The sequence below is a fragment of the Pleurodeles waltl genome, chromosome 6 (genome assembly GCF_031143425.1).
Source record: "Pleurodeles waltl isolate 20211129_DDA chromosome 6, aPleWal1.hap1.20221129, whole genome shotgun sequence".
In the NCBI taxonomy this organism is placed as follows: domain Eukaryota; kingdom Metazoa; phylum Chordata; class Amphibia; order Caudata; family Salamandridae; genus Pleurodeles; species Pleurodeles waltl.
In genome coordinates this window covers 1,641,200,919-1,641,228,899 of record NC_090445.1, presented here as the reverse complement: position 1 = coordinate 1,641,228,899, position 27,981 = coordinate 1,641,200,919, and the positions used below count along the sequence as shown (strand labels likewise).

Here is a 27,981-nt window from a genome sequence, read left to right as displayed (position 1 = left end):
TGGCCACAAAGATAAAATCTAGCATATCCCTCTTAATGTGCATTGGGCCTGAAGACAACAAGTCCAGACCCAAAGGATCCATAACGGCAATGAACTTCTCTGCTGCAGGGCTAAGAGGTTTGTCAGCCCAAATATTAAAGTCACCAACTACAAAGAAGTTAGTATGTTTTTAGGGAGAGTGAAAGTACCAGGTCCAAGAAGGGATCACAGAAGTTTTCTGAAGTCCCCACTGGGCAGTTACATATTAGCCCAGTTAGTGTGCAGTTTTCTGGGAATATAAAGTGAAGCCTAAGAGTTCCACCAAAGCTAACTCAGTAATTTGAAGCTCCTTTAGGGTAAACATATCTCGAAAGATGACTACGACCACCACCACCGCCACACCTGGGTGACTTGGGCGAGCACGATGTAGTATATTAAAACTAAGTGGACACATTGTACTAAGCCCTGGGCTACACATCAGTGAGCCAGGTTTTAGTGATGCATAATATATATTTTTTAAACTCCTGTAAAGGTCATGGATCTCCAAGCCATGTTCACAGCTGACATGATATTTAACAGGCCTTATTCAATAGGTTTCACAGTATGTTCTTCTTACCCCAGTTTACAACTAATACCCACGCCCTCCACCACCCCTGTCCTGTGTACCTCCCCAGCACGCGCTTCCACAGATTGAGAGTGGGAAAGTACCTGCCACCATTACATAACCTGGGTATATTTGCAGCTTTCTTGCTGGGATTAGTCCTCTCTTCTTGGGGAGCCTGAGGCCATGTTGCTTTACTCCGCTGTGAAAGACAACCCTGGTGGCCTAGCCAGATCTCTCATCTTTCAAACTACCTTTACATTAAGGCTACTGGTTGCTCTGCAGCTAGGCAACGATTGAGAGCCAATATTGGGACCTTAGAAGCACAAAGACAATTTTGTTGTCTGCAAATTAAAGATAACTAATGATATCTCTGTAAAGAGTAGACACCATAGGGTGACTATATCTTGATGGTGCTTAGGTCAGCTGATGTAGATGAGTCTGCCTCAAATATAATAAACCCTGGATCGAAGACCGAATATACAATACCAACATGATGGAAATGTATACAACATTGCAACTGCCCACGGCCTGCCTGAGAGATAACTCAGGACCCTCTTTGGTGTTACTTTTTATAGCAAAGTAGGAGAGCACTCAGGTGGTCCTTAAGAAGCTCTTGTTTTTTAGGAGACTTGCACAGTCATTATCCTAGTGGTGAGTGGGATTCTGCTGGGCAATCTTGAATGGAGCATGACTCTGGCCTCAAAATTCACATGATGACAAGAGCTTGTAATAGTTGCACAAACGTGATCTGTAACAGTGTCATTGTTTGAGGAATTTGTTTTTAATCAAATACACAGTGTTTTTTGTGCTGCAAAGGATCTTTTATTGTGCAAAAGAGTAAGAGTAGGGAAATAAACACTCATCCCAAATTCAGAAATCAAATGAATTGTGGCCCCACCTAACCCAGCAAACTACACTGGATTTCACAGCACAATTTCTAAAACAGACTGACTATAAACCCACAAGTCATACAGGTGAAATCAGAATATGCATTTTGATCATTTGAATCAGTTGTCATAAAGAATAACCAATCCCCTTTCACTTCCAGCTTGCATTTGGATATTCTGTGAAGTAAACCACACCACAAAGAAAGTTCATCAGCGTTACATTTGGAAAAATAGACTAATGCCCGTTTTTAAAACCAAAATGCGAAGCCTTCAAAGTTGGGTGAAATGACAAACTACATGACTTTCAGAGAACTCTCTTGCTGCAGGGTAAAATCTACTCAAATATATGCTTTGGCATGTCCCTATTTAAAACCTTTTGGAAGTCTTCATGCTTGTCATGTGGAATATCCTTTTCCTATTTTGTCGGAGATTCTCAGAGGGAACCGCTGTATCTTCCCAAGAGTGTCACTGCATTTACTACCTTTATGGATGCTGAGTAGTGTCAAACCTTTCTCAGTACCAATTCACATTATGTTAATGTGCTGTGCTTTCTTTTTTGATGAAGGAAGAATGGCATATATTTTCCTGGTAGCACAGACAATTTTGAATGTGGCTTAGGATCTATTCTCAAATATCAAAGATCTTGGTCATGTGCCCTGCACTTTAAGACGAAGCAGGAAAGGGAAGAGATCTTAGCTGACGATGGAGTTAGATACCTTCAATGGTAGATTTAAGCAAGTCAAACAGCACAAGAAGCCTTGTCTTCAATGAGGATCTCCATTGTGGAGTTTTCAATGTAACCAAATACTTGATTGGAGGACTAGGCTTTAGAACATGGTATTTTTTAGCTCCCCAACCAATACCTTATGAAAGGTTTTAATGTTGTTAACACTTTCCACAAAGAGGTCGAGCAATTGTGGTATTGAATCTCCCTGTAGAACTGCCGGAGGAAAAGGCTGGTGAGGAATAAGGGCAATATGAACATCTTGCCTTGATTATACGACTAGATTGGGCCAGTTTTTATCTGACACTATGCAGCGATTTTGACTTTCTTCGAGAGGCTGCATATGCTGACCTTGGGCACTTGGATATTGCCAGACACAAGATGGATCTAAATACTATTAAAGTCAAGAACTGAAAGAGAATTATGTTTTGAGAGATGATTAGTTAAATATGAAATTTATTTCGCTTTGTCACAGCTTCTAGTGTTTCAATTGCACATTAGCCATTCCCTGGAGGATGGGACAGATAGTTCTGAAACACGTTGAGGTCAGGCTATATGAACGTAACGCATGTTCAATTGAAAGACCTTATTATGGGACCTCATATGAAAGAAACAATTTCCAACTTCAAGTATCTAATGTTTCAAAATTAAAATGAAATATTTAGGAAATCTTCAAGGACGCGTGTCTTTACTAAGATGAGACGCAGATACAGGTGACTCTTAGCTCTCAAAGGACAGCGATGATTGTCAGCCTCTGCAGGCTGCAGCCTAGCTGACCACATTACCATTCATTTTCTTTAGTTCAATTGAAGGTTTGTGACAGAGGTTTCTAGTGAGTAGTTTATACATTAATAGATTTTTAAGTTGAAATATAATCCTTTTCCATTAACAGTAAATGGAATTTTAAGTGTAGCTTTACAAAGATATTTCCCATAGAAAACAACACGCACACATACACATGCTTGAAAGTGTGGCATGATCCCATGCACAAGCCAGACTGTTCCCCACTTATGATTATCCATCAACATCCCTTGAAGACCTCTAAAGTGTTACATTTGTCTTGAGTGCTGTCACCTAGAGGAATACAGTGTGTATTACGAAGCTCAGTCGAAGAACAAAAGACCCATGAACTCTTCACTGTAAATGGCAGGCACTGGCTTTTACACAGATCTTTAAGCATCCCTAAGAAACTAAATTGTACCAATCTTTACAATGAAAATAGACAATTTATTCAAACAATCTAGCCATTTCTAACATGGAGATATCTCTTTCTCCCGTGTGTGTGTGTGTGTGTGTGTGTGTGTGTAGTTTTCTGACTTGGCTATATCTTTGGCACCGTTTGATGAATCGCCATGAAGTTTTCCAAAATAAAAGTGGGTCTTGTTGTGCATGGAAAGTTTCAGGGCAATCTGTCAAGCGGGTGTCGCGAAAAACAGGGGGTCAAAAAGAGTGTTTCCTATGTTAATTCCCACAGAGTCTTTCTGCACGGCTGCAGCCTGAACCGCAGGATGGAATTACACCAAATTAGGCAGAAAGGTAGCTTTTGGCCCGAGATCATGCTTTGTTATTTGGTGTTAATCCATTCAGTAGCTTGAGATATTAAAGGTAAAATAACTATAGAACTCCAGAGCCATGGAGCCTGGAGAGCTCCTGCAGGGATCTGATTTGCTGCATATGGCCCCAGAGTCCACAACCTCCATTGGGCTAACCAGTGCATAAAAAGGGGGGGCCACTTTACCCCACCTCCTGGAACCACATATGGTCCTGGGATCAACCCCCACCTCCACCCCCTCCCCAAGGCCAGCTCGAGCTACCTCCCAAGGTGCCCACCGTCGGGAGGTACTTGCTTGCTTGTACTTGGTGGGAGCTGTGACAGGGGGCTGCCTTTTCAGGAGCTCCCTGTATGAGGCAGCAACGCTGGCTCCCACAGGAAGCAGGGAGTCGGCTCGGACCACGGGGGCCTGGAGGCCACATCAAGGCATACTGGGTGCTATGGATGGAGCCAGGGCACCCAAGAGGACTTGGCTGGGCCCTGGGAGTTGGGATCCCCGGGGACAAAAATCAGCCCAAAAAGTGCAAAAATGGTCCCGAAGAGGTGGTGGTCCCCAGGGTCCAGGTGGGTTTTGCGCGGGAGGGAAAAGGGGCCTGTATGGCCTCCCGGACAATTTTGTTTTTTAAGGTAGCCCAGGGGAGGTGGTCAACACCCACCATGCACAGCCAAAGGCAGTGCATGCCTTGGGGTTTGGAGCTTAAAGGTGGGGTTGACCACAGGCCATCCCCTGCTGCACACAGCCAAAAGCACAGGGTACAAAGCAGGGCTTGACTCCCAAAAACAGTCCAATTCAACTCAGTGTTGACAAAGAGAAGGGGCATGCGTGTATGGCTCCACTGCCACCTCACAACTCCCTAATGTGCAAGTGGCTGCCAAATGAAGTGCACCACACCAATCTGGACAGCAGTGTATAGTCTGGGGTGAAAAGCACAGCCTGCAGCTGAGGGAGATACAAAGGAATGCAGTTAAGCATGTACTTGCCCCGATCTGAGCAGGGCCAAGAGGCAGGTGCAAGTCAAAAAGAAAAGAAACCCTCCAGAACTCAGCAGTGATTAATGATATCAACACCCTATCTTGCATCAAAGAACAGTCATTGATCAACAACACAGTTAATTAAAAAATGTCATCTTAACACCAGTAGTGAATCAACCTAACACCAAAGAATCCTCAATGGAACAGGATCACATATTTGGCTGCTGTGAAAGACAACCCTGGTGGCCATGGACAGGTCTCATCTTTCAAACTATCTTTACACTAAGGCTACTGGTTGCTCTACAGCTAGGTGACGATTGAGAGCCAATATTGGGACCTTGGAAGCACAAAGACAATTTTGTTGTCTGCAAATTAAAGATAACTAATGATATCTCTGTAAAGAGTAGACACAGAATACTTCACTACATATTTCTCCACAGGGTGACTATATCTTGATGGTGCTTAGGTCAGCTGATGTAGAAGAGGCTGCCTCAAATATAATAAACCCTGGATCGAAGACCAAATATACAATACCAACACGATGGAAATGTAGACAACATTGCAACTGCCCACGGCCTGCCTAAGAGATACTCGGGACCCTCGTTGGTGTTACTTTTTACGTAGCAAAGTAGAGGAGCACTCAGGTGGTCTTAAGAAGATCTTGTTTTTTAGGAGACTTGCACAGTTATTATCCTAGTGGTGAGTGGGATTCTGCTGGGCAATCTTGAATGGAGCATGACTCGGGCCTCGAAATTCACAGCTGTGACAAGATCTTGTAAATGGGGTAATGTAATGTTTTTTTTTGGTTGGCTGTGTTTAGTATACACAGCTGTAAAGAATAATCCTTGCCTCCTGTAGGAAGTTGGCTCTGTATGTGCTATTTCAAAGTAAGGAATAGCATGCACAGAGTCCAAGGGTTCCCCTTAGAGGTAAGATAGTGGCACAAAGAGATAATACTAATGCTCTATTTTGTGGTAGTGTGGTCGAGCAGTAGGCTTATCCAAGGAGTAGTGTTAAGCATTTGTTGTACATACACATAGACAATAAATGAGGTACACACACTCAGAGACAAATCCAGCCAATAGGTTTTTATATAGAAAAATATCTTTTCTTAGTTTATTTTAAGAACCACAGGTTCAGATTCTACATGTAATATCTCATTTGAAAGGTATTGCAGGTAAGTACTTTAGGAACTTTAAATCATAAAAATTGCATGTATACTTTACAAGTTATTGACAAATAGCCGTTTTAAAAGTGGACACTTAGTGCAATTTTCACAGTTCCTAGGGGAGGTAAGTTTTTGTTAGTTTTACCAGGTAAGTAAGACACTTACAGGGTTCAGTTCTTGGTCCAAGGTAGCCCACCGTTGGGGGTTCAGAGCAACCCCAAAGTCACCACACCAGCAGCTCAGGGCCGGTCAGGTGCAGAGTTCGAAGTGGTGCCCAAAACACATAGGCTAGAATGGAGAGAAGGGGGTGCCCCGGTTCCGGTCTGCTTGCAGGTAAGTACCCGCGTCTTCGGAGGGCAGACCAGGGGGGTTTTGTAGGGCACCGGGGGGGACACAAGTCCACACAGAAATTTCACCCTCAGCAGCGCGGGGGCGGCCGGGTGCAGTGTAGAAACAAGCGTCGGGTTGGTAATGGAAGTCAATGGGAGATCTCGGGATCTCTTCAGCGCTGCAGGCAGGCAAGGGGGGGGTTCCTCGGGGAAACCTCCACTTGGTCAAGGGAGAGGGACTCCTGGGGGTCACTTCTCCAGTGAAAGTCCGGTCCTTCAGGTCCTGGGGGCTGCGGGTGCAGGGTCTCTCCCAGGCGTCGGGTTTTGGATTCAAGGAGTCGCGGTCAGGGGAAGCCTCGGGGTTCCCTCTGCAGGCGGCGCTGTGGGTGCTCAGGGGGGACAGGTTTTGGTACTCACAGTATCAGAGTAGTCCTGGGGTCCCTCCTGAGGTGTTGGATCTCCACCAGCCGAGTCGGGGTCGCCGGGTGCAGTGTTGCAAGTCTCACGCTTCTTGCGGGGAGCTTGCAGGGTTCTTTCAAGGCTGCTGGAAACAAAGTTGCAGCCTTTCTTGGAGCAGGTCCGCTGTCCTCGGGAGTTTCTTGTCTTTTCGAAGCAGGGGCAGTCCTCAGAGGATGTCGAGGTCGCTGGTCCCTTTGGAAGGCGTCGCTGGAACAGGATCTTTGGAAGGCAGGAGACAGGCCGGTGAGTTTCTGGAGCCAAGGCAGTTGTCGTCTTCTGGTCTTCCTCTGCAGGGGTTTTCAGCTAGGCAGTCCTTCTTGTAGTTGCAGGAATCTAATTTTCTAGGGTTCAGGGTAGCCCTTAAATACTAAATTTAAGGGCGTGTTTAGGTCTGGGGGGTTAGTAGCCAATGGCTACTAGCCCTGAGGGTGGGTACACCCTCTTTGTGCCTCCTCCCAAGGGGAGGGGGTCACAATCCTAACCCTATTGGGGGAATCCTCCATCTGCAAGATGGAGGATTTCTAAAAGTCAGAGTCACCTCAGCTCAGGACACCTTAAGGGCTGTCCTGACTGGCCAGTGACTCCTCCTTGTTTTTCTCATTATTTTCTCCGGCCTTGCCGCCAAAAGTGGGGCCTGGCCGGAGGGGGCGGGCAACTCCACTAGCTGGAGTGTCCTGCTGGGTTGGCACAAAGGAGGTGAGCCTTTGAGGCTCACCGCCAGGTGTGACAATTCCTGCCTGGGGGAGGTGTTAGCATCTCCACCCAGTGCAGGCTTTGTTACTGGCCTCAGAGTGACAAAGGCACTCTCCCCATGGGGCCAGCAACATGTCTCGGTTTGTGGCAGGCTGCTAAAACTAGTCAGCCTACACAGATAGTCGGTTAAGTTTCAGGGGGCACCTCTAAGGTGCCCTCTGGGGTGTATTTTACAATAAAATGTGCACTGGCATCAGTGTGCATTTATTGTGCTGAGAAGTTTGATACCAAACTTCCCAGTTTTCAGTGTAGCCATTATGGTGCTGTGGAGTTCGTGTTTGACAAACTCCCAGACCATATACTCTTATGGCTACCCTGCACTTACAATGTCTAAGGTTTTGTTTAGACACTGTAGGGGTACCATGCTCATGCACTGGTACCCTCACCTATGGTATAGTGCACCCTGCCTTAGGGCTGGAAGGCCTGCTAGAGGGGTGTCTTACCTATACTGCATAGGCAGTGAGAGGCTGGCATGGCACCCTGAGGGGGGTGCCATGTCGACTTACTCGTTTTGTCCTCACTAGCACACACAAGCTGGCAAGCAGGGTGTCTGTGCTGAGTGAGAGGTCTCCAGGGTGGCATAAGACATGCTGCAGCCCTTAGAGACCTTCCTTGGCATCAGGGCCCTTGGTACTAGAAGTACCAGTTACAAGGGACTTATCTGGATGCCAGGGTCTGCCAATTGTGGATACAAAAGTACAGGTTAGGGAAAGAACACTGGTGCTGGGGCCTGGTTAGCAGGCCTCAGCACACTTTCAATTGTAAACATAGCATCAGCAAAGGCAAAAAGTCAGGGGGCAACCATGCCAAGGAGGCATTTCCTTACACAACCCCCCCCCAAACGAAAGAGGATGAGACTAACCTTTCCCAAGAGAGTCTTCATTTTCTAAGTGGAAGAACCTGGAAAGGCCATCTGCATTGGCATGGGCAGTCCCAGGTCGGTGTTCCACTATAAAGTCCATTCCCTGTAGGGAGATGGACCACCTCAACAGTTTAGGATTTTCACCTTTCATTTGCATCAGCCATTTGAGAGGTCTGTGGTCAGTTTGAACTAGGAAGTGAGTCCCAAAGAGGTATGGTCTCAGCTTCTTCAGGGACCAAACCACAGCAAAGGCCTCCCTCTCAATGGCACTCCAACGCTGCTCCCTGGGGAGTAACCTCCTGCTAATGAAAGCAACAGGCTGGTCAAGGCCATCATCATTTGTTTGGGACAAAACTGCCCCTATCCCATGTTCAGAGGCATCAGTCTGCACAATGAACTGCTTAGAATAATCTGGAGCTTTGAGAACTGGTGCTGAGCACATTGCTTGTTTCAGGGTGTCAAAGGCCTGTTGGCATTCCACAGTCCAGTTCACTTTCTTGGGCATTTTCTTGGAGGTTAGTTCAGTGAGGGCTGTCACAATGGATCCATATCCCTTCACAAACCTCCTGTAATACCCAGTCAAGCCAAGGAATGCCCTGACTTGAGTCTGGGTTTTTGGAGCTACCCAGTCCAGAATAGTCTGGATCTTGGGTTGGAGTGGCTGAACTTGGCCTCCACCTACAAGGTGTCCCAAGTAAACCACAGTTCCCTGCCCTATCTGGCATTTGGATGCCTTGATAGAGAGGCCTGCAGATTGCAGAGCCTTCAAAACCTTCTTCAGGTGGACCAGGTGATCCTGCCAGGTGGAGCTAAAGACAGCAATATCATCAAGATAAGCTGTGCTAAAGGGCTCCAAGCCAGCAAGGACTTGATTCACCAACCTTTGGAAGGTGGCAGGGGCATTCTTTAAACCAAAGGGCATAACAGTAAACTGATAATGCCCATCAGGTGTGGAGAATGCTGTTTTCTCTTTTGCTCCAGGTGCCATTTTTATTTGCCAGTACCCTGCTGTCAAGTCAAAGGTACTTAAGAATTTGGCAGCACCTAATTTATCTATGAGCTCATCAGCTCTTGGAATTGGATGAGCATCTGTCTTGGTGACAGAATTGAGCCCTCTGTAGTCCACACAAAACCTCATCTCTTTCTTTCCATCTTTGGTGTGAGGTTTGGGGACTAAGACCACTGGGCTAGCCCAGGGGCTGTCAGAGCGCTCAATTACTCCCAATTCCAGCATCTTGTGGACTTCCACCTTGATGCTTTCCTTAACATGGTCAGACTGTCTAAAGATTTTGTTTTTGACAGGCATGCTGTCTCCTGTGTCCACATCATGGGTACACAGGTGTGTCTGACCAGGGGTTAAGGAGAAGAGTTCAGGAAACTGTTGTAGGACTCTCCTACAATCAGCTTGCTGTTGGCCAGAGAGGGTGTCTGAGTAGATCACTCCATCTACTGTGCCATCTTTTGGGTCTGATGACAGAAGATCAGGGAGAGGTTCACTCTCTGCCTCCTGATCCTCATCTGTTACCATCAACAGATTCACATCAGCCCTGTCATGGAAGAGCTTAAGGCGGTTCACATGGATCACCCTCTTGGGGCTCCTGCTTGTGCCCAGGTCCACCAGGTAGGTGACCTGACTCTTCCTCTCTAGCACTGGGTAAGGGCCACTCCATTTGTCCTGGAGTGCCCTGGGAGCCACAGGCTCCAGAACCCAGACTTTCTGCCCTGGTTGGAACTCAACCAGTGCAGCCTTTTGGTCATACCAAAACTTCTGGAGCTGTTGGCTGGCCTCAAGGTTTTTGGTTGCCTTTTCCATGTACTCTGCCATTCTAGAGCGAAGGCCAAGTACATAGTCCACTATGTCCTGTTTAGGCTCATGGAGAGGTCTCTCCCAGCCTTCTTTAACAAGGGCAAGTGGTCCCCTTACAGGATGACCAAACAGAAGTTCAAAGGGTGAGAATCCTACTCCCTTCTGTGGCACCTCTCTGTAAGCGAAAAGCAGACATGGCAAGAGGACATCCCATCTCCTTTTGAGTTTTTCTGGGAGCCCCATGATCATGCCTTTTAATGTCTTGTTGAATCTCTCAACCAAGCCATTAGTTTGTGGATGGTATGGTGTAGTGAATTTATAAGTCACTCCACACTCATTCCACATGTGCTTTAGGTATGCTGACATGAAGTTGGTACCTCTGTCAGACACCACCTCCTTAGGGAAACCCACTCTGGTAAAGATACCAATGAGGGCCTTGGCTACTGCAGGGGCAGTAGTCGACCTAAGGGGAATAGCTTCAGGGTACCTGGTAGCATGATCCACTACTACCAGGATATACATATTTCCTGAGGCTGTGGGAGGTTCTAGTGGACCAACTATGTCCACACCCACTCTTTCAAAGGGAACCCCCACCACTGGAAGTGGAATGAGGGGGGCCTTTGGATGTCCACCTGTCTTACCACTGGCTTGACAGGTGGGGCAGGAGAGGCAAAACTCCTTAACCATGTTGGACATATTGGGCCAGTAGAAGTGGTTGACTAACCTCTCCCACGTCTTGGTTTGTCCCAAATGTCCAGCAAGGGGAATGTCATGGGCCAATGTTAGGATGAACTTCCTGAACAGCTGAGGCACTACCACTCTCCTAGTGGCACCAGGTTTGGGGTCTCTGGCCTCAGTGTACAGGAGTCCACCCTCCCAATAGACCCTATGCGTTCCATTTTTCTTGCCTTTGGACTCTTCAGCAGCTTGCTGCCTAAGGCCTTCAAGAGAGGGACAGGTTTCTTGTCCCTTACACAGCTCCTCCCTTGAGGGTCCCCCTGGGCCTAAGAGCTCAACCTGATAAGGTTCAAGCTCCAAAGGCTCAGTTCCCTCAGAGGGCAGAACTTCTTCCTGAGAAGAGAGGTTCCCTTTCTTTTGCTGTGTTGCAGTTGGTTTCCCAACTGACTTTCCTGTTCTCTTGGTAGGCTGGGCCATTCTTCCAGACTCCAGCTCTACTTGTTCACCCTGTGCCTTGCACCGTGCTCTTGTTTTCACACACACCAGTTCAGGGATACCCAGCATTGCTGCATGGGTTTTTAGTTCTACCTCAGCCCATGCTGAGGACTCCAGGTCATTTCCAAGCAGACAGTCCACTGGGATATTTGAGGAGACCACCACCTGTTTCAGGCCATTGACCCCTCCCCATTCTAAAGTAACCATTGCCATGGGATGTACTTTTCTCTGATTGTCAGCGTTGGTGACTGTGTAAGTTTTTCCAGTCAGGTATTGGCCAGGGGAAACCAGTTTCTCTGTCACCATGGTGACACTGGCACCTGTATCCCTCAGGCCCTCTATTCTAGTCCCATTAATTAAGAGTTGCTGTCTGTATTTTTGCATGTTAGGCGGCCAGACAGCTAGTGTGGCTAAATCCACCCCACCCTCAGAAACTAGAATAGCTTCAGTGTGGACCCTGATTTGCTCTGGGCACACTGTTGATCCCACTTGGAGACTAGCCATACCAGTGTTACCTGGATGGGAGTTTGGAGTGGAACCTTTCTTGGGACAGGCCTTGTCTCCAGTTTGGTGTCCATGCTGTTTACAGCTATGACACCAGGCCTTTTTGGGATCAAAGTTTTTACCCTTGTACCCATTGTTTTGTGAAGAGGCTCTGGGCCCACCCTCCTCTGCAGGTTTTTGGGGGCCTGTAGAAGACTCTTTACTATTTTTAGTTTTGGTTGTCTCATCACCCTTCCCCTGGGGAGTCTTTGTGACCCCTTTCTTTTGGTCACCCCCTGTTGAAGTCTTGGACACCCTTGTCTTGACCCAATGGTCCGCCTTCTTTCCCAATTCTTGGGGAGAAATTGGTCCTAGGTCTACCAGATGCTGATGCAGTTTATCATTGAAACAATTACTTAACAGGTGTTCTTTCACAAATAAATTGTACAGCCCATCATAATTACTTACGCCACTGCCTTGAATCCAACCATCTAGTGTTTTCACTGAGTAGTCTACAAAGTCAACCCAGGTCTGGCTCGAGGATTTTTGAGCCCCCCTGAATCTAATCCTATACTCCTCAGTGGAGAATCCAAAGCCCTCAATCAGGGTACCCTTCATGAGGTCATAAGATTCTGCATCTTGTCCAGAGAGTGTGAGGAGTCTATCCCTACACTTTCCTGTGAACATTTCCCAAAGGAGAGCACCCCAGTGAGATCTGTTCACTTTTCTGGTTACACAAGCCCTCTCAAAAGCTGTGAACCATTTGGTGATGTCATCACCATCTTCATATTTAGTTACAATCCCTTTAGGGATTTTCAACATGTCAGGAGAATCTCTGACCCTATTTATGTTGCTGCCACCATTGATGGGTCCTAGGCCCATCTCTTGTCTTTCCCTCTCTATGGCTAGGATCTGTCTTTCCAAAGCCAATCTTTTGGCCATCCTGGCTAACTGGATGTCCTCTTCACTGGGGCTATCCTCAGTGATTTCAGAGGTGTTGGTCTCTCCTGTGAGGGAACCAGCATCTCTGACTATTATTTTAGGAGTCAGGGTTTGAGGGACCCTGTTCTCCCTAGATAGGACTGGTAGGGGGGAATTTTCCTCCAAGTCACTATCCTCTTCCTCTGAGTTGCCACCCTCAGAGGGGTTGGCCTTTTCAAACTCTGCCAAAAGCTCCTGGAGCTGTATTTTGGTAGGTTTGGGGCCCATTGTTATTTTCTTTATTTTACAGAGTGACCTTAGCTCCCTCATCTTAAGATGGAGGTAAGGTGTGGTGTCGAGTTCCACCACAGTCACATCTGTGCTAGACATTTTGCTTCTAAAAGTTGGAATACTTTTTAAGAATCTACAACTGGTTCTAGAATCTAATTCAAACTTTTACAAACTTTTAAACTCTAAAAGAAATGCTAAACAGGATCTAACACAAGGCCCTAGCAGGTCTTTTAAGAATTTAGAAAACTTTTCAAATTGCAAAAATCAATTTCTAATGACAATTTTGGAATTTGTCGTGTGATCAGGTATTGGCTGAGTAGTCCAGCAAATGCAAAGTCTTGTACCCCACCGCTGATCCACCAATGTAGGAAGTTGGCTCTGTATGTGCTATTTCAAAGTAAGGAATAGCATGCACAGAGTCCAAGGGTTCCCCTTAGAGGTAAGATAGTGGCACAAAGAGATAATACTAATGCTCTATTTTGTGGTAGTGTGGTCGAGCAGTAGGCTTATCCAAGGAGTAGTGTTAAGCATTTGTTGTACATACACATAGACAATAAATGAGGTACACACACTCAGAGACAAATCCAGCCAATAGGTTTTTATATAGAAAAATATCTTTTCTTAGTTTATTTTAAGAACCACAGGTTCAGATTCTACATGTAATATCTCATTTGAAAGGTATTGCAGGTAAGTACTTTAGGAACTTTAAATCATAAAAATTGCATGTATACTTTACAAGTTATTGACAAATAGCTGTTTTAAAAGTGGACACTTAGTGCAATTTTCACAGTTCCTAGGGGAGGTAAGTTTTTGTTAGTTTTACCAGGTAAGTAAGACACTTACAGGGTTCAGTTCTTGGTCCAAGGTAGCCCACCGTTGGGGGTTCAGAGCAACCCCAAAGTCACCACACCAGCAGCTCAGGGCCGGTCAGGTGCAGAGTTCGAAGTGGTGCCCAAAACACATAGGCTAGAATGGAGAGAAGGGGGTGCCCCGGTTCCGGTCTGCTTGCAGGTAAGTACCCGCGTCTTCGGAGGGCAGACCAGGGGGGTTTTGTAGGGCACCGGGGGGGACACAAGTCCACACAGAAATTTCACCCTCAGCAGCGCGGGGGCGGCCGGGTGCAGTGTAGAAACAAGCGTCGGGTTGGTAATGGAAGTCAATGGGAGATCTCGGGATCTCTTCAGCGCTGCAGGCAGGCAAGGGGGGGGTTCCTCGGGGAAACCTCCACTTGGTCAAGGGAGAGGGACTCCTGGGGGTCACTTCTCCAGTGAAAGTCCGGTCCTTCAGGTCCTGGGGGCTGCGGGTGCAGGGTCTCTCCCAGGCGTCGGGTTTTGGATTCAAGGAGTCGCGGTCAGGGGAAGCCTCAGGGTTCCCTCTGCAGGCGGCGCTGTGGGTGCTCAGGGGGGACAGGTTTTGGTACTCACAGTATCAGAGTAGTCCTGGGGTCCCTCCTGAGGTGTTGGATCTCCACCAGCCGAGTCGGGGTCGCCGGGTGCAGTGTTGCAAGTCTCACGCTTCTTGCGGGGAGCTTGCAGGGTTCTTTCAAGGCTGCTGGAAACAAAGTTGCAGCCTTTCTTGGAGCAGGTCCGCTGTCCTCGGGAGTTTCTTGTCTTTTCGAAGCAGGGGCAGTCCTCAGAGGATGTCGAGGTCGCTGGTCCCTTTGGAAGGCGTCGCTGGAGCAGGATCTTTGGAAGGCAGGAGACAGGCCGGTGAGTTTCTGGAGCCAAGGCAGTTGTCGTCTTCTGGTCTTCCTCTGCAGGGGTTTTCAGCTAGGCAGTCCTTCTTCTTGTAGTTGCAGGAATCTAATTTTCTAGGGTTCAGGGTAGCCCTTAAATACTAAATTTAAGGGCGTGTTTAGGTCTGGGGGGTTAGTAGCCAATGGCTACTAGCCCTGAGGGTGGGTACACCCTCTTTGTGCCTCCTCCCAAGGGGAGGGGGTCACAATCCTAACCCTATTGGGGGAATCCTCCATCTGCAAGATGGAGGATTTCTAAAAGTCAGAGTCACCTCAGCTCAGGACACCTTAAGGGCTGTCCTGACTGGCCAGTGACTCCTCCTTGTTTTTCTCATTATTTTCTCCGGCCTTGCCGCCAAAAGTGGGGCCTGGCCGGAGGGGGCGGGCAACTCCACTAGCTGGAGTGTCCTGCTGGGTTGGCACAAAGGAGGTGAGCCTTTGAGGCTCACCGCCAGGTGTGACAATTCCTGCCTGGGGGAGGTGTTAGCATCTCCACCCAGTGCAGGCTTTGTTACTGGCCTCAGAGTGACAAAGGCACTCTCCCCATGGGGCCAGCAACATGTCTCGGTTTGTGGCAGGCTGCTAAAACTAGTCAGCCTACACAGATAGTCGGTTAAGTTTCAGGGGGCACCTCTAAGGTGCCCTCTGGGGTGTATTTTACAATAAAATGTGCACTGGCATCAGTGTGCATTTATTGTGCTGAGAAGTTTGATACCAAACTTCCCAGTTTTCAGTGTAGCCATTATGGTGCTGTGGAGTTCGTGTTTGACAAACTCCCAGACCATATACTCTTATGGCTACCCTGCACTTACAATGTCTAAGGTTTTGTTTAGACACTGTAGGGGTACCATGCTCATGCACTGGTACCCTCACCTATGGTATAGTGCACCCTGCCTTAGGGCTGGAAGGCCTGCTAGAGGGGTGTCTTACCTATACTGCATAGGCAGTGAGAGGCTGGCATGGCACCCTGAGGGGGGTGCCATGTCGACTTACTCGTTTTGTCCTCACTAGCACACACAAGCTGGCAAGCAGGGTGTCTGTGCTGAGTGAGAGGTCTCCAGGGTGGCATAAGACATGCTGCAGCCCTTAGAGACCTTCCTTGGCATCAGGGCCCTTGGTACTAGAAGTACCAGTTACAAGGGACTTATCTGGATGCCAGGGTCTGCCAATTGTGGATACAAAAGTACAGGTTAGGGAAAGAACACTGGTGCTGGGGCCTGGTTAGCAGGCCTCAGCACACTTTCAATTGTAAACATAGCATCAGCAAAGGCAAAAAGTCAGGGGGCAACCATGCCAAGGAGGCATTTCCTTACACCTCCCAACCCAAAAGCGTTGGAAACAAACTGAAACTTTGCTGCAGAACTCAGTCACAATAACTACAACTGTAACACAATCATGTAAAACAGCCATCAGAAAGGTAAGCACTGGCAAAGGCACTAGGTCTCACTTTATGTCCAATTGGCTTTTCTAATGCCTTTTGGCGACGTTGCTTTCCATGACAAGGGGAGGGGGGAGGGGACGTTTTCAGCCAATGCTGAGCAGCATCAGCCAAAAAAGACGCCCCAAAATGAAGACTGTGTGGAGGGGAGATAGAAAAAATAACAACATAACCATGTAAGGGAAATCACACATTACACAAGGGATAGAGCAACACTGAGCGCAGGTTGAGGAAACAAGAAAATTAAAGCGTTTGGAGCATGCACGGTAAAGAGGGAGAGGTATTAGGGAGAGGAGAAGCACATGTGGAAACGAGATAAAAAAAAATGCAGGAATGTAAAGAATGTATGCTCCAGGGAAGGGGCAAACACAAGATGGGATAAGGAAGGCCACCAAAGAAAAAAAAAAAAGGCAAGCACATCAGAGTAACACTAAAGCCAAAGAACGGTAAGCAACAGGCAGATTTGCCCACAAATGGTCTTTCACAACCAGACAGCTGGCTCTGCCTAGTAGGCTAGACGTAATGTCTTACACCTGCAAAAACAAAGAAATCTAAACAACGGGATTAACCATCAACAAAAATTCTTTGTTGAGAAAAAAAGGGAGCTTCCAGGGATATCTAATAGGACTCTATCCTCAAAGAGTAGGTTATCAAAATAATTGCTAAAATTGTTTCACCGTGATCTACTAAAATAGTCATGCCCCACTTCTCCATAATATGCATAATAGTGAGGCGTGGAGAGCTGTACTATACACATTTAGCATTTTTTTCATGGTTATTTTCAACAGATAATCAACATATAATTCACCCTTTGAATCACTTGTTTTTGCTGTGGGTCTACCACATTATGGAGATTGTATATAGATTTTCTTTTTTGCTTACTACTCGCAACAGGTGTTAATGTCTTGTGATACTATAGCAGTAATTGATGGTTATAGCTTGGAAATAAAGAAAACATTACTCAACTTCGGTGGCTCTATCCAGTGGATACTTCAGCTGGAGGCTCCTTACCTTTAGAATATTCTCAGGTGGCAGACTGGGTCTGGAAAATGTTTCAGCACTGCCCCTTCATGCCAGTAGATGACGTCATGCAGCTGCGCTCAACCCCAGATGTAGTAGCTGGAGCTGCATACAAGCAACCAACCTAGTGTGCCAACATCAGTTTCATTCTGAGTCACCTTCACTGAAACACAGAACAGAGGCTAAAGGATTGGGATCCAAGCCTTTATGCCATGAACTTGTGGATCTTGAGAGAAGGCCTTAAAGTGCACTATGTTCAGGATGGCTCTGATGCAAGGAAGCCTCTGCGAAGGAGTTAGGTAATCATGTCATGTTGAATGTGAACCCCAGTGATGTAAGGAGATTCACCACTGTCAAGAGGTAGTCCACGACTGACTGCGGTAAGCACGCTTTTAAGAGCCAGCCATTGAGGTAGGGGAAGCCATGTAACCCCAACAGTGTGCTGAGACCACTGCCATCACCTTCGTGAACACTCAAGGTGCACTAGTGAAGTCATAAGGGATCACAGGACACTGAAAACCCTGAACTGCAGGTAGCACCTGTGGACATGGAAGCCAGCTACCTGTAGGAATAACACTACCATCCAGTCCCCTGGATCCTGGGCTGCATGAGCATCCTGATTTTGTCCTGTTGCAGGACTAAATTGAGAGGTGGAATATCTAAAATAAGGCTAAGGCCTCTGCCCTTTCCCGGCACGAGGAAATAACAGGAGTGACACCCATTTTCGATATTTGAGGCCAAGACTTTCACTATAGTGCCTTTCTTGAAAGGAGCTGGAAATTACTAGTCAAATAGTATTTGAAAGCTGCTCTGAGGTGGATAAGAATGGCAGAGTGTAGCCCCATTGGGACTGTCTGCAGGACCCACCTGCCACATGTTATGGCTTGCCATCAATGTACACAATGACTCATTCTGCCTCCCAAAGGGTGATTGCATGCCACTAAGGGGAAAACTAAAGCCGCTTGGAGGCTGCTGCAGGGACTGGGAAGTTTGGTGTCTCTGTGAGCCTGGAGCTTGTCTGCTGGACCTCCTATACCAACCTCAAAAGTACTAAGATGGTAGGCCTCGATGCTGCGTTTAGGCAAAACCCCTTGCGATCTCTCAAAAGCAGCAAAAGTGTTGGAGATACAGCCTTGTGAGTTTGGCAGTACAGACAGAGCATGCACTGGCTGTACTCCCTTTGAAACTCTTGGGGGCAGAGTCTACATTCTCACCAAACAAGACAAGACACACCAAAAGGCATATCCATGAATGTGACACTTGAGCATCACCCATAAAGGTTGTGAATCTCATCCATGCATGAAGCTGGAGAAACACACTGGTTTCAACCACCCTATCTAAACGGTTGGTTGTGTCTAGGCCTGATCGTATGACTGCATCCTGGCCATATAGAATGGCTTGTGTCAAGTTGGCTCAGAATTCTTCTTCAACTGTTGGCAAGATCTGTGACCATGCAGTGTCGGACTGGCTCATAGGGCAATCAGACAGTGCCCGAGGGGCTGGTCTGTCACTGTGTTACCCTTTTTTTTTTTTTTTTTAAAGGTTTTTGGGCATATTTTGTGGTGTTGGTTTTTACTGTTGATTTCCCTGATATTACTCCAAGCATTGCTTAGAGCAAGCACAAATGCATGCAGTCACCCATCATAACAGCTATACAACATGTCTTTACGAGTTACAAACTGCCCTTTTTGCAAATGTGAGCGATATTTTTGTTTAGCTATCGAATTTGCTAAGGAGGGCCACTTTTATTTTGTGTCCATGGCCTAGTTTCTGCCCCAGTCCAGCCACAGCCCAAAATGCATAGGAGTAACTACCCAGAAAGCAGCTGGTACTGACTTACCGAAGGGCTGGATTATCTGATGAAAACATACTCTTTCCAAATGCCTCAAATATTCTTGACATAAGGCGGGGGGACGGGTTTGGGGGGACATTGTGGGAAATTAATTCGGATTAAGTATGCTAATAGATGCCTGCACTTTGGGCTCTCAAGGGTAGGGTGCTGCATCAGGAAAGCAGTATCACTCGGGGTGGTTCTGGGGAGTTGTCACCTGTCTGCCACAGGCAGGCAGGCGCATGTTTAGTCAAACCAACCATGAGGGTGTCAGACAGGAAAAGGATCAAATGAGGTCAGTTCGAGTTGTAAAATTCCATTAGAATGAAAATGTCACTTACCCAGTGTACATCTGTTCGTGGCATCAGTCGCTGAAGATTCACATGTTGTGCATAGCCCGCCATCTGGTGTTGGGTCGGAGTGTTACAAGTTGTTTTTCTTCGAAGAAGTCTTTCGAGTCACAGGACCGAGGGACTCCTCCTCTTTGTCTCCATTGCGCATGGGCGTCGACTCCATCTTCGATTGTTTTCCCCGCAGAGGGTGAGGTAGGAGTTGTTTGTTAGTAATAGTGCCCATGCAATGGAGGGAATAAGTATGTACCTATTTAAGATTTAATATATTTACAAATGTACAAAGTTGAAGCTAACTTCCAAACGGCTACAGGCTCCCGGGGAGGTGGGTGGGCACATGTGAATCTTCAGCGACTGATGCCACGAACAGATGTACACTGGGTAAGTGACATTTTCAGTTCGATGGCATCTGTCGCTGTAGATACACATGTTGTGCATAGACTAGTAAGCAGTTATCTCCCCAAAAGCGGTGGCTCAGCCTGTAGGAGTGGAAGTAGTCTGAAATAAGGTTTTTAGTACGGCTTGACCTACTGTGGCTTGTTGTGCGGATAGCACGTCTACACAGTAGTGCTTGGTAAATGTGTGAGGCGTAGACCATGTGGCTGCCTTACATATTTCGTGCATTGGAATATTCCCTAGGAAGGCCATGGTAGCGCCTTTCTTTCTGGTTGAGTGTGCCCTTGGTGTAATGGGCAGTTGTCTTTTTGCTTTAAGGTAGCAGATTTGGATGCACTTAACTATCCATCTGGCTATATCCTGTTTCGATATTGGGTTTCCTGCGTGAGGTTTTTGAAATGCAATAAACAGTTGTTTAGTTTTTCTGATGTTTTTAGTTCTGTCGATGTAGTACATTAGTGCTCTTTTGACGTCTAATGTATGTATGTAGTGCCCTTTCAGCTATGGAATCTGGCTGTGGGAAGAACACTGGTAGCTCTACCGTTTGATTTAGGTGGAACGGTGAAATAACCTTTGGCAAAAATGTAGGATTGGTCCTTAGGACTACTTTATTTTTGTGTAGTTGGATAAAAGGTTCTTGTATTGTAAACGCCTGAATTTCACTTACTCTTCTTAGAGATGTGATGGCGATGAGAAATGCAACTTTCCAGGTTAGGAATTGTATTTCGCAAGAATGCATAGGTTCAAAGGGTGGACCCATGAGTCTTGTTAAGACGATGTTGAGGTTCCATGAAGGAACAGGTGGTGTCCTTGGTGGTATAATTCTTTTGAGGCCTTCCATAAACACTTTAATGACAGGTATCCTAAATAGTGAAGTTGAATGGGTAATCTGCAGGTATGCAGATATTGCTGCGAGGTGTATTTTAATGGAAGAGAAGGCCAGGTTCGATTTTTGTAAGTGTAGTAAGTAACCCACTCCATCCTTTGGAGATGCGTGTAATGGTTGAATTTGATTATGATGGCAGTAGCAAACAAACCTTTTCCATTTGCTTGCATAGCAGTGTCTAGTGGATGGTCTTCTAGCTTGCTTTATGACTTCCATACATTCTTGTGTGAGGTTTAAGTGTCCGAATTCTAGGATTTCAGAAGCCAGATTGCTAGATTCAGCGATGCTGGGTTTGGATGCCTGATCTGTTGTTTGTGTTGTGTTAACAGATCTGGCCTGTTGGGCAACTTGACGTGGGGTACTACTGATAGGTCTAGCAGTGTTGTGTACCATGGTTGCCTTGCCCATGTTGGTGCTATCAGTATGAGTTTGAGTTTGTTTTGACTCAATTTGTTTACTAGATATGGAAGGAGAGGGAGAGGGGGGAAAAGCGTACGCAAATATCCCTGACCAGTTCATCCATAGGGCATTGCCTTGAGACTGCCTGTGTGGGTATCTGGATGCGAAGTTTTGGCATTTTGCGTTCTCCTTTGTTGCAAATAAGTCTATTTGAGGTGTTCCCCCAACGTTTGAAGTAAGTGTTTAGAATTTGGGGGTGAATTTCCAATTCGTGGACCTGTTGGTGATCTCGAGAGAGATTGTCTGCAAGTTGATTCTGGATCCCTGGAATAAACTGTGCTATTAGGCGAATGTGGTTGTGAATTGCCCATTGCCATATTTTTTGTGCCAGAAGGCACAGCTGTGTCGAGTGTGTCCCCCCCCTGTTTGTTTAGATAATACATTGTTGTCATGTTGTCCGTTTTGACAAGAATGTATTTGTGAGTTATGATTGGTTGAAATGCTTTTAATGCTTGGAAAACTGCTAGTAGTTCAAGGTGATTTATATGCAGCTTTCTTTGATGTACGTCCCATTGTCCTTGTATGCTGTGTTGATTGAGGTGTGCTCCCCACCCTGTCATGGAAGCATCTGTTGTTATCACGTATTGTGGCACTGGGTCTTGGAAAGGCCGCCCTTTGTTTAAATTTATATTGTTCCACCATAGAAGCGAGAGGTATGTTAGGCGGTCTATCAACACCAGATCTAGAAGCTGACCCTGTGCTTGTGACCATTGTGATGCTAGGCACTGTTGTAAGGGCCGCATGTGCAACCTTGCGTTTGGGACAATGGCTATGCATGAGGACATCATGCCTAGGAGTTGTAATATCATCTTCGCCTGTATTCTTTGTGTTGGATACATGCGTTGTATAATCTTTTGGAAATTTTGAACCCTTTGTGGACTTGGAGTGGCTATTCCCCTTGTTGTGTCTATTGTCGCTCCTAGGTATTGTTGTACCTTGCACGGCAGAATGTGTGATTGCGCATAGTTGATGGTGAAATCGAGTTTGTAGAGGGTTTGTATGACCTGATCTGTGTGGTGTGAGCACCTTGTCAGTGAGTCGGTCTTGATTAGCCAGTCGTCTAGATACGGGAATACGTGTATTTGCTGCCTTCTGATGTGTGCAGCCACTACTGCTAGGCATTTTGTGAAGACTCTTGGTGCAGTTGTTAAACCGAACGACAATACTTTGAATTGGTAATGTATTCCTTTGAATACGAACCTTAGGTATTTTCTGTGCGACGGATGTATTGGTATGTGGAAATACGCGTCTTTGAGATCTAAGGTTGTCATGTAATCTTGCTGCTTTAGCAATGGTAACACTTCCTGTAACGTGACCATGTGAAAGTGTTCTGATTTGATATATGTATTTAGTGTTCTGAGGTCTAGGATTGGTCTCAGTGTTTTGTCCTTCTTTGGTATTAGAAAGTACAGCGAGTAAACCCCTGTATTTGTTTGTGTATCTGGTACCAGTTCTATTGCGTTCTTTTGCAGTAATGCCTGAACTTCTATTTCTAGGAGGTCCGAATGTTGTTTTGATATATTCTGTGTTTTTGGTGGTATGTTTGGAGGGATTTGTAGAAATTCTATGCAATAACCATGTTGGATAATTGCTAAGACCCAAGTGCCTGTTATTTTCTCCCACGCTTGGTAATACTGACTTATTATTCCCCCCACTGGTGTTGTGTGGAGGGGATGAGTGACGTGTGAGTCACTGTTTGGTTGTAGGTGTTTTGGGGCTTTGAAATTTTCCCCTGCTTCTAGGGAATTGTCCTCCTCTGTACTGGCCCCGAAAGCCTCCCCTTTGGTACTGTCCCTGGTAGGTGGACGGTGTTGAATGTGAGGTACTGGCTTGTGTGGCTTGACCCCGAAACCCCCCTCTAAAGGTTGACTTGCGGAAGGTGTTGAAAGTGCCTCTGCTCTGCGGGGAGTAGAGCGCGCCCATGGCTTTTGCAGTGTCAGTGTCCTTTTTTAGCTTCTCAATTGCCGTGTCCACTTCAGGTCCGAACAATTGTTGCTCATTGAATGGCATATTGAGCACCGCCTGCTGTATCTCTGGTTTAAAACCAGATGTTCGTAGCCACGCGTGCCTTCGTATGGTTACTGCTGTGTTAATTGTTCTTGCTGCTGTGTCCGCTGCGTCCATAGAGGAGCGTATCTGGTTATTGGAGATGTTTTGGCCCTCCTCAACCACTTGTTTCGCCCTCTTTTGCAGTTCTGTGGGTAGATGCTCAATGAGGTGTTGCATCTCGTCCCAGTGGGCTCTGTCATATCGCGCTAGGAGCGCTTGAGAGTTAGCGATGCGCCACTGGTTTGCAGCCTGTACTGCGACCCTTTTACCGGCTGCATCGAACTTGCGGCTCTCCTTATCTGGGGGCGGTGCATCGCCCGATGTGTGAGAGTTTGCTCTCTTGCGAGCTGCCCCTACCACAACCGAATCTGGTGGCAGTTGTGAGGTGATGAAAGCTGGGTCTGTGGGAGGTGCTTTATATTTCTTTTCTACCCTCGGTGTTATTGCCCTACTCTTGACAGGCTCTTTGAATATGTCCTTTGCGTGCCTTAGCATTCCTGGGAGCATAGGCAGGCTTTGGTAGGTGCTATGTGTGGAAGAGAGGGTGTTGAAGAGGAAGTCATCCTCGACAGGCTCCGAGTGTAGAGACACGTTGTGGAACTCTGCTGCTCTAGCCACCACTTGTGAATATGCTGTGCTGTCTTCTGGTGGTGAGGGCTTTGTAGGATACGCCTCTGGACTGTTGTCCGACACTGGGGCGTCGTATAAGTCCCAAGCATCTTGGTCCTGGTCACCTTGGCTTAAGGTAGTGTGAGCCGGTGAATGTGACGGAGTCTGTGCCGGTGAAATGTGAGCTACAGGTGGAGGAGAGGGTGGCGGAGTTACCTTCTTCACCAGTTTTGTTTGTGGTGCTTGTTCTTGTTGGAATTCAAGTCTCCTCTTCCTCCTAATAGGGGGAAGGGTGCTTATTTTCCCTGTTCCACTCTGTATAAAAATCCGTTTTTGAGTGTGGTCCACCTCGGTAGATTGTAATTCCTCCTCGAATCTATGCTTTCGCATTTGAGAGGACAGTGATTGTTCCTCTGAATAGGAACCGGTAGTTGGCTCGGTTGCGGGTCGTTTTGGCACCGAAACTATGTCCACGCTCTTTTTCGGCTCCGAGGAGACTTCTCTTTTTTGGAGTCGAACCCTCTCGGCGTCGATCCTCCTCGGTGCCGCTGTCTCTGCGTCGAGCAGCTTCGGCTCCGCTATCTCGGCGTCGATCTTTGCCGGCAGCACTATCTCGGTCCCGAGATGGCTGGGTGCCTGTGTCTCGACCCGAGTCGGACGATCTCGGCACTATTTCGGCCTTCTTCGGTGCCGATGGTCGGTCACCGATTTTATGGGTTGAGCCATGGCCTGATGGCAGTGGCGTCCCCTGGGCCTTGTCAGTTTTCTTATGTGCTATCTTCGACGTCTTACTCACTGTTTCATGGTCGTCGAATTCGTCTGAGTCCGATTCATGGATCGAGAAGGCTTCTACTTCTTCTTGTTCCTCGAATTCTCGGTGTCCTGTCGGCGTGGACGCCATTTGCAGTCTTCTGGCTCGGCGGTCACGGAGCGTTTTTCGGGACCGGAACGCACGACAGGCCTCACAAGTTTCTTCCCTGTGCTCGGGCGACAGGCACAGGTTACAGACCGAATGTTGGTCTGTATATGGGTATTTGTTGTGGCATTTAGGACAGAATCGGAACGGGGTCCGTTCCATCAGCGTCGATGTCACACGCGGTCGGGCCGACCAGGCCCCGACGGGGGATCGAAAACTACCCCGAAGGGCAACGGAGATGTTATCGTATCGATTCGATGTTGTTGCTATCTAATCCGATCCCGAACGCAACAATACCGACGTAATTTTCCGATTTTAAGCTAACTTTCCGTTCCGAAACCCGGAGCGAAAGGAACACGTCCGAACCCGATGGCGGAAAGAAAACAATCGAAGATGGAGTCAACGCCCATGCGCAATGGAGACAAAGAGGAGGAGTCCCTCGGTCCCGTGACTCGAAAGACTTCTTCGAAGAAAAACAACTTGTAACACTCCGACCCAACACCAGATGGCGGGCTATGCACAACATGTGTATCTACAGCGACAGATGCCATCGAACCTTTAGTTTTCACCTCCACAAAAGGTAACTGCAGGTCTAGCACCGCAGCCGCTTCTCTAATGACTATGGTGAATGAGGCAGAGTCATCTGTGGAAGGGCCAGAAGGAGAACCCAGCCTTGTGGTAGGCGAAGTATCCACTCCACTGGCCTCTTGTAGGTCCAGATAAAAATTGTCATTGTCATATTCTAGGGAAAATTTGTCCCCACCACTGCCATCATCACCAAACCTGCTTGACCCCTGTCAGAGTCTGACCCAAAAAGTTGGTATAGCACTGCAGGATGACTCCTGTCTTATCAGAGTCAGAATTAACTGGGCCTGGGAGCATCAGAATTGTACCAGACCATGACTTCAGCTGAGGTGAGATAGATTAAGTCTGGAGCTGGATAAGACAATGGGAACAGCGTTTCTGGTGTCAGCGGAACCAGCATGGAATGTGGTGCTGGGTGTGGAGTCGGCACCAAACTCCAAGCTGAACCCGAAGCAGCTTCAGGAGCTTAAGACAACCCCAAAGGGTGGACCAGCTGAAGGTAACCTGACTGTAGGCTTCAGTGGATCAGTGTGGCTCAAAGGCACACCACAGGGAGCTGGTAAGGTGCCCAAACTTTGAAGCATAGGTCCCTTAAATGCCTCAAACTGCTGATATATCACCAATGACCTTGAAAATTCAGGGCTAACTGGATCAGTTGTGGAATCATCTGCCTGATGTAGGGGACAAGAAGCGAGAAAGAGGCACCTTGATGCTCTTGCAACTTCTCAGATGGAGAGTGGTGACGGTGAAACAAAACCTGCTTGGACTTCTTGTGTTTGTCTTTGGATTGGACTTACCCAAAGACTTAGAATGGGATGATGACCTGATGCTGGAATGGCCAAGAGAGCATGAATGGGTCTGCATCCTCAACTTCAAGTGGGTGTGGACATTATGTGACTTGCTGCCATGTTCAGCAACATACAGCTTGGCTTTGCATTCCTGAATTGCCTTCTGGTATATCAGGGTACAATCCTCGTGTGACTTGGAGACGTGGTAAGTCCCCAAATACCAGAGACACCTCATGGGGATCTGTCACAGACAGCTGTTTGTGAACATGCCTTCAAGGCTTAAACCTTGTAGTTTTAGGAGGGGGCATGTCCCCTTGCACAATCAGAGAGAAAAAAAACCTTCAACTGATGAAGTCAGGAGCTAGCTGCATATACATGTACTAGAGGTTGGCAAGAAATGAACTGGCATCACAACTCTTGGGTGTGGCCTACATGCAGCTGCAGCCAGTTCTGGGGCATAACAGAGTTGATGCGGAGCACACACCACCACCTACTGCCGCATAGGGCTATGCTGAAATACCTTTAGATTTAGTCCAGTGCCTCGGATATTCTAAAGAGGAGGACTCTGTGGTTAGAAGTAACTGTCAGAATATATTATATCTAATATCTAAAGGCGGGTTACAGAAAGTACTTAAAGTAATGATCAAATTTATGTTAACTATTAAGTGGTAAACAGAACAGAATCACTGTGAATCTCAGTAGCTGCGTTGAACATAATGTATCAAGAGACCCTAGCGGTTCTAGTTTACACAGAGATTTTCTTTTCTTGAAGAATCACACACTTGTTTCAGCATCTGACACAGGTATCCTAGCATGTTTGTGAAACAGAAAGAAGGGAATGTAACAAACACATTAAAAGCTGTCAATCAATTCACAAATGTATGGAGAGTAGAACACTTTCCAACTGTCTATTGTAATACACTCATTGAAGCTTAAAATAATGTATGTATATTGTATGGGAGGAATTACTTTGTCTTAACACAAATATAAACCTGTAACTTTGGAAAGACATCTTACAAGTTTGGAAAAAGCCAGGAACTTTAGCCAGCACATAAAATAAACATACATCTAATTAGCGTCAAAATGTGTGGAAAATACAAATCCTAGTTTAAGTTAGACTTACATTATCCAAATCCTTCCGTAATGCTATCTTGCTTGTAACTAATTCATGGGCAAGGTCGTCATTTTCTTGTTCAAGTCTCATGTTTGCTTCTTGAAGGCGTCTGTTCTCGCGCTGAAGACAAATGGATAAATTATTTGTTAACATTTATTCCTAGACCAATCACAAATAAATGGGACTTAAATCACCAAAACCATTCAATATGCTTTAATGCCATTTTGAAGTGACAAAACTATCCCTGAAAGCCTCCTACTTTGTTACTTTCAAAATTCAATATCCCACTGCACTTGTCACAACAACCCTTTGTCAATTACCATAATAAATTATTTGAAAGTGTGTGATCCTTAAAGGTTGTAGTTTCTCTGACAGTCAACAGATGTCACTCCCCCATGCCACATTGACGGTGTCATTCCTAAGGTCATGTGCAGTGCTATGGAGAAGTCGGATATGGTTTCATGGGAAAACATTTCAGTGGTTTTGGGATTTAGACTGTTACCGTAACATCTATCTAACTCAAGGTTGTTCAACCTAATATGTCCATGTAGTGCAAAGTTGTCTCTTAGTTAAACTATTCCTAATGAAACCAGATTATCACTTTCCTAAAAACATTATGTAATGTGACATGAATGACTAATACAAGACTACTTTTAGCTACAGAAGCTAAACACATTTTTATCGTTCTCCTGAATGTTTTACACTAACGAGAAGATGAATACAACCACTGGTATCAACCAAATAATAGTAGCAGTTACGCAGTATAGGTCTGACCAAAGCAAACTGTTTTAATTTGTATGATCTGTACTATGACCCTGTGATGTCGTTTTCTTCTTCTTGT

The 27,981-nt window shown here is 46.5% G+C and overlaps 1 protein-coding gene across 3 annotated transcripts in view; it reads right to left on the bottom strand.

Moving 5' to 3' along the window:
- Nucleotides 1-27,981, bottom strand: part of RABGAP1 (RAB GTPase activating protein 1) — an 885,283-nt gene that overhangs the window by 127,079 nt on the left and 730,223 nt on the right. For all 3 annotated transcript variants that reach the window (XM_069241548.1, XM_069241547.1, XM_069241549.1), the window contains one exon: nt 27,150-27,260. In XM_069241548.1, the coding sequence (XP_069097649.1) occupies nt 27,150-27,260 (111 nt within the window). The remainder of the gene's footprint in view (nt 1-27,149; nt 27,261-27,981) is intronic.